This window comes from Amphimedon queenslandica, unplaced genomic scaffold (genome assembly GCF_000090795.2).
Source record: "Amphimedon queenslandica unplaced genomic scaffold, v1.1 AMPQUscaffold_13171, whole genome shotgun sequence".
Classification (NCBI taxonomy): domain Eukaryota; kingdom Metazoa; phylum Porifera; class Demospongiae; order Haplosclerida; family Niphatidae; genus Amphimedon; species Amphimedon queenslandica.
Genome location: NW_003546593.1, coordinates 37131 through 44870, shown reverse-complemented (window position 1 = coordinate 44870; position 7740 = coordinate 37131). Strand labels below are relative to the sequence as shown.

The 7740-nt window shown below is 34.8% G+C and overlaps 1 protein-coding gene across 1 annotated transcript; it reads left to right on the top strand.

Moving 5' to 3' along the window:
• Positions 1–6634: 6634 nt before the first annotated feature.
• Positions 6635–7530, top strand: LOC109584756 (uncharacterized). The gene is made up of 3 exons (XM_020000594.1): positions 6635–6938; positions 6982–7070; positions 7114–7530. Exons 1-3 carry the CDS (start codon positions 6704–6706, stop codon positions 7147–7149), a joined length of 360 nt encoding a protein of 119 aa, XP_019856153.1. The 5' UTR covers positions 6635–6703; the 3' UTR covers positions 7150–7530.
• Positions 7531–7740: the final 210 nt, after the last annotated feature.

The window sequence follows — 7740 nt, the reverse complement described above, 5'->3', positions numbered from 1 at the left end:
TCATTGGGACAAAGTTTAGAGTTTCTAGCAGGAAGGTAACACAGTGATACTGTCTAAAGACTTCTCTCCAGAAGGACTATCAGACTAAGAGAACCTCTATAAGAATAAATGTCAGTATTAAATTAATGTTAATTAAATTGATGTCAATGCAAATCTTTTTAAAGATTTGCGAAAATTACTTCTGTGAAAATGAAATTAATACGGTACAAGATGGCATAAATTTGCAAAAATGAAATCCACAAAATAGATTTTAAGGCAAATTACAGCCCTTGAAAAAAGGTGCCCTGTGGTATTGTATTTGCATTGCTTGCATGTTGTACAGATCACTCTAATATAAAGAGGAGACTGAGGAGTGATGGTCTAAGAATTATAAAAATGATGTACAATCAATGGTCCGGCTAGCGAAACTAATAATCAACATGATCGTAACATGTATATATGCTTGAATGTACCAAATAATGTCAGGAATTGCAGGCTACATTTCCTGAGAATCAAGTATTACATACAGCCCATACTAACAAGGCTGTTTATGATTAGACTCTCCATCATTTGCAAGATCATTTAAAGCTAACAGCACCACTGAAACACCTCCAGTCCATACTAGCTATAGCTACAATGGATCATGGCTCATTGTTCTTCATACTCTTAGTGTTACTGTCAGTTACTGGAACTGAAGGGTCTTATTGTATGGCCAGTGATTGTACTAATACTGGATCATATCAACGTGGTGGGGGACTAGCACTGTATCTAAGAGTATGCTGTAACAGCAGTAACTTAGGAGAGTCTGTTACTATCAGAGACCATGGTATTAATAGATACATTCTCTGTCCTAAAGTACTACCAAAGTCCTGTCCTGAGGAAGTACAAAAGTCTTGTCCTAGTGTAGTACCATCAAACTCTACTCAAGGTACATATTATACTGTAATAAAGTCAATAGATCAATCAGACCTAAAGAGCATGCACAATAGGTAGCTATAGTACAACAATAGGTGGCAGCTGTATATCACTGTATAGGTGTTTATAGAATGTCAATGGTACAGTACTTAATCAGTAGCAATCATTTTCATGCTTTATGCTCACAAAGAGCACTCATATCATGCAATAACTATCATTCCTCTATGCATTATAGCACTTCCAGACTGTGAGGATTGGTATAATAATGGTAATACTACTAGTGGTGTTTATACTGTTAATCCTGATGGAGGAACTCCATTTGAAGTTAGTTAAAAGTAATTTATAATTATACACTATTGGATCACAGGTATACTGTGATATGGAGACTGATGGTGGTGGATGGACTGTATTTCAGAGGAGACAAGATGGATCTGTTGATTTCTATAGGAACTGGACTGACTATGAGAATGGATTTGGTTGTCTTACTGGTGAGTTTTGGTTAGGATTGAGCAAGATTCATCGTCTTACTAAAGAAGGATCAAACACACTAAGAGTGGACCTGGGAGACTTTGAGGGGAACACAACTTATGCTAACTACTCTACATTTAATGTTAGTGATGGTAGTACTGAATATATACTAACAGTAGGAGGATACTCTGGTACTGCTGGGGATGGTCTTGCCTGGCATAATGGAAGGAGATTCACTACAAGAGATAATGATAATGATCTCAGGTCAGATTATAACTGTGCTCAGCGGTACACTGGTGCCTGGTGGTATAATAATTGCCATTCTTCAAATCTTAATGGTCATTATTTCAACTCAGCAACTCTTAATTCTCGAGGAAATACTTGGTACTATTGGAAAAATATACACATTAGTCTCAAGTTCACAGAGATGAAAACTCGTCGTAACAATTAAATACTGTCCCCCACACACATAAGTGTGTTTACATTGTGCTGATATATTATTATGTCATTTCAATATTACAGTCTGTCATACCTTGTAGTGATTATTAATAATTATTAACCATTGACTTTATTAATTATTAATCCCAACATAATGTCAAACTTATAACGTCATATTTTAAATTGCTTCAAGATATCATTCTCTGAAGTCTTAAACAGTCAGGTTCAGTCAGTATTTCAGTTTTAATGTACAGACTAAAGGTTAAATGGAATCACATTCACATGTTCATCATACAGGATGAATACTACTGGGTTACTATAAGTTCCTATGCACTAAATCCTGACGTGATACTATCAAGAGTAGATAAAAATTAGAGGAGAGTGTCCTACCGGCTTATGGTCTGCTTCATTACCGCGTAGAAATGGAAAGTCGCATTCTGGTTATTTGCATATTTTATTTGAGTAGCTATTACATATGTATTTTGAGTAGTTATTGCTAATTATTTTTGAATAACTACTTAAAAATACAGAAATAACTGGAATGTGACTTTCCATTTCTACACAGTGATGATTGATGAAGCAGGGGTATAGGCGACAGTAGGACACTCTCCTCTAATTATTATCTACTTTTGCTACTATACATGTACATGTACATAGATGTACATGTACATGTACAGGTACATGTACATACATGTACATGGAAACTTCTAGTAACATGCATGTACATGTATGATGTAAAATGCTACATGATAATATGTACAGCTCCATTTTAGTTACCAACGCTACAGTGAACACTTTAATTAAGCACTTTAAAGGTTCTTCACTAAAATCACTGAAACCAGTATAAACAATGGAATGACTGCAGAACTTAAAGTACTGCTGTAGACTGCTGTACTCTGGTACTGCTGGGATAGTCTGGCCTATCATAATGGAAGGAGATTCAGTACAAGAGATAATGATAATGATGTCCATGGAGGAGGTAACTGTGCTCAGTCCTACACTGGTGCCTGGTGGTATAATAACTGCTTTCTTTCAATTCTTAATGGTCATTATTTTAATGCTTCAACTAATGGTGAGCAAGGAATTGTTTGGTACTACTGGAAATATGCATTCATTAGTCTCAAGTTCACAGAGATGAAAACTCGTTGTAACAATTAAATACTGTCCCCCACACACATAAGTGTGTTTACATTGTGCTGATATATTATTATGTCATTTCAATATTACAGTCTGTCATACCTTGTAGTGATTATTAATAATTATTAACTATTGACTTTATTAATTATTAATTCCAACATACTGTAATGTCAAATAGCATCATATTTTAAATTGCCTCAACATATCATCCTCTGAAATCTTAAACAGTCAGGTTCAGTCAGTATTTCAGTTTTAATGTACAGACTAAAGGTTAAATTGAATCACATTACCATGCTCATCTTACAGGATGAATACTACTGGGTTACTATAAGTAATAAGTTCCTATAATACTAAATCCTAACATAATGATACTATACATGTTTCAATGTACATGTGCATACATGTACATGTATGTAATATCCTACATAATGTGTACAGGTCCACTTTTATTACATTTTAGTTACCAATGCTACTAAACACTTTAATTTAGTGCTTTAAAGATCCTTCACTAAAATAACAATGATGTACAATGAGTATAATCAACATGTCCATAACATGTCACTATATACTAGCATGCACCTCTAATCATGTTAGATATTGCTTCTATCACAGCAACACTTGATAATATGAACATTTCCTCTTTTCTGAGAATCAAGTATTACATACAGCCCATACTAACAAGGCTGTATATAATTAGACTCTCCATCATTTGCAAGATCATTTAAAGCCAACAGCACCACTGAAACACCTCCAGTCCATACTAGCTATAGCTACAATGGATCATGGCTCATTGTTCTTCATACTCTTAGTGTTACTGTCAGTTACTGGAACTGAAGGATCTTATTGTATGGCTAGTGATTGTACTAATACTGGATCATATCAACGTGGTGGGGGACTAGCACTGTATCTAAGAGTATGCTGTAACAGCAGTAACTTAGGAGAGTCTGTTACTATCAGAGACCATGGTATTAATAGATACATTCTCTGTCCTAAAGTACTACCAAAGTCCTGTCCTAATGAACCACAAAAGTCTTGTCCTAGTGTAGTACCATCAAACTCTACTCAAGGTACAAATACTGTAATAAAGTCAATAGATCAAACAGACCTGAAGAGCATGCACAGTGGATAGTTATAGTACATAATATAGGTGCATAGCATAGCAATGCACTCGATGGTACAGGATCTAGTCAGTAGCAAATATTTTTATGCTTTATCTCCCAAAGAGCACTCCTACTATTATTACTCTATGTATTATATAGTTCCTCGAGACTGCAAGGATTGGTACAATAATGGTAGCACTACTAGTGGTGTTTATACTGTTAATCCTGATGGAGGGACTCCATTTGAAGTTAGTTAAAAGTAATTTATAATTATACACTATTGGATCACAGGTATACTGTGATATGGAGACTGATGGTGGTGGATGGACTGTATTTCAGAGGAGACAAGATGGATCTGTTGATTTCTATAGGAACTGGACTGACTATGAGAATGGATTTGGTGACCTTACTGGTGAGTTTTGGTTAGGATTGAGCAAAATTCATCGTCTTACTAAAGAAGGATCAAACACACTAAGAGTGGACCTGGGAGACTTTGGGGGAAACACAGCTTATGCTAACTACTCTACATTTAATGTTAGCGATGGTAGTACTGAATATAGACTACATATAGCATTTGGAGGATATTCTGGTACTGCTGGGGAAAGTCTGTACCGGCATAATGGAAGGAGATTCAGTACATATGATAATGATAATGATGACAATGTAGATAACTGTGCTCAGGCCTACACTGGTGCCTGGTGGTATTTTTTTATTGGCTGCTATGATTCAAATCTTAATGGTCGTTATTTTAATACTTCAACTAATAATGGTGGTGGAATTAGGTGGAACCAATGGAAATCAACTACTCTCAAGTTCTCAGAGATGAAAACTCGTCGTGACAATTAAATACTGTCCCCCCCAGACATGTGTTTACATTGTGCTGATATATTATTATGTCATTTCAATATTACAGTCTGTCATACCTTGTAGTGATTATTAATAATTATTAACTATTGACTTTATTAATTATTAATTCCAACATACTGTAATGTCATATTTTAAATTGCCTCAAGATAACATTCTTAGAAATCTTAAACATGTCAGGTTCAGTCAGTATTTCAGTTTTAATGTACAGACTAAAGGTTAAATGGAATCACATTCACATGTTCATCATACAGGATGAATACTACTGGGTTACTATACATTCCTATACACTAAATGGTGACATGATACTATCAAGAGTAGATAATAATTAGAGGAGAGTGTCCTACCGGCTTATGGTCTGCTTCATCACTGCATAAAAATGGAAATTCGCATTCCGGTTATTTCCATATTTTATTTGAGTAGTAATTACATATGTATTTTGAGTAGTTATTGCTAATTATTTTCGAATAACCACTAAAAAATACAGAAATAACTAGAATGTGACTTTCCATTTCTATGCAGTGATGATTGATAAAGCAGGGGGTATAGGCGACAGTAGGACACTCTCCTCTAATTATTATCTACTTTTGTTACTATACATGTACATGTACATAGATGTACATGTACATGTACAGGTACATGTACATACACGTACATGGAAACTTCTAGTAACATGCATGTACATGTATGATGTAAAATGCTACATGATAATATGTACAGCTCCATTTTAGTTACCAACACTACTGAACACTTTAATTAAGCACTTTAAAGATCCTTCACTAAAATCACTGAAACCAGTATAGACAATGGAATGACCGCAGAACTTAAAGTACTGCTGTAGACTGCTGTACTCTGGTACTGATGGGGATAGTCATAATGGAAGGAGATTCAGTACAAGAGATAATGATAATGATATCCATCAAGGTAACTGTGCTCAGTACTATACTGGTGCCTGGTGGTATAATAACTGCTTTCTTTCAATTCTTAATGGTCATTATTTTAATGCTTCAACTTATAATAGTCAAGGAATTGTTTGGTGGTGATGGAAAAGTGCACATATTAGTCTCAAGTTTACAGAGATAAAAACTCGTCGTAACAATTAAATACTGTCCCCCACACACATAAGTGTGTTTAGATTGTGCTGATATATTATTATGTCATTTCAATATTACAGTCTGTCATACCTTGTAGTGATCTCCACTATATAAACTTGTGGCTGTGCCTTTGATACACCCACACACTATCATACAAACATTAATTAGAGCATGGCTTCAAGGGGAGTACCAGTATAGTATCAGGGATATACTGAAAATGATATTCATAGTCCCAAGGGCAGAGCCTAACCAGAGGGACTATGAATATCATTTGAAGTGTATACCAGATACTCCATACTCTAGCTGGCTTGTATCCAGGGAAGCCATAAGATGCAAGGCATAGAAAAGATTAAAGTCATTAGTAAAAAATAATGTTGAGCTTGCTGTGGAAGACGAGATAGAAGATACAAATAGCAATCCTCCAGACGAAGAGCAATGCTCCTTACGAAAGGATCTCGCCTGAGCAACATATTGAAGTCAGTAACGCTTTGATGTCACATGGAAATGATGACACTTTCTTATTTAGAAAGAAATGTACAGGAAAAGAAGAAAGTGAAAGTTTCCAACACTGTACAATTATTATGTCACAATCAACTTCATTTATTTTATGTTCATTTAATAATGTTACTTCCTGTTGTGTAATACATTTCCCTGGTTCAATATATACTAGCCACTTCCTGTGGAATATATCACGTACAGTCTAGTAAAATGTCAAAGATGTTCATCTTTATGTTGTTGTTGCTGTGTTTAATAGTTACCATTGATGAAGGAGAAGGATCTCATTGTATGGCTGATTGTACTGGATATAATAAACACAAACCATCACTGTATATAAGGACATGCTGTATCATTAGTAACTTAGGGCAGACTGTTACCATTAGAAGAATTGGTATAACAAGATATATTCTATGTCCTAAAGTACGACCAAAGTCATGTCCATCAGGTACTGTATATAACTGGAATAGTTCATGATATACTTATTGTAGATAATAGAGGCTGTAAGAGCTTGTTTGAGACTGGTTTTGATATAAGTGGTGTTTATACTGTTAATCCTGATGGAGGGACTCCATTTGAAGTTAGTTAAAAGTAATTTATAATTATACACTATTGGATCACAGGTATACTGTGATATGATTAGGAAGATACCAATATAACTGGTAATTTTCAAGGGGTAGCATTAATTTTGGTAAGTTAGCAAATGATTTCTAGTGATTGGCTGGTTCTAAGGAATCAGTTAAGAGTCTAATAAGGAGAGCAATGGTCATTGTGGTCAGTGCATTTTATTCATAGGATACCAAAATATATTTTATAACTAGACGAATGTAAAACATTAGTGCTCCACCCCCAGCTACACTATCATGAAGATGAGATTATTTAACTTTAAAAATAGTCAGATGATCCTATACTGCCAGTACATACTGACTCACTTCATCAGTATAGGGCTTCGCCTAATTAACAGTAATTAACAGGAATAGGAGCTTAGAAATACTATAAGGGATCAGTTACAAGACCTAATGTAAACAATTACTATGTAACTAAGAAATAAAAAAGAGGGAGGAAATTTAATAAAAATTTCAAAAGTCAACAGTAGCCATAAGAAGGTAGCTTTAAATTCTGGTCCTTGTCAAACTCCCGTACAGTCTAGTAAAAGGTCAAAGATGTTCATCTTTATGTTGTTGTTGCTGTGTTTAATAGTTACCATTGATGAAGGTAAAGGATCTTATTGTATGGCTGATTGTACTAAT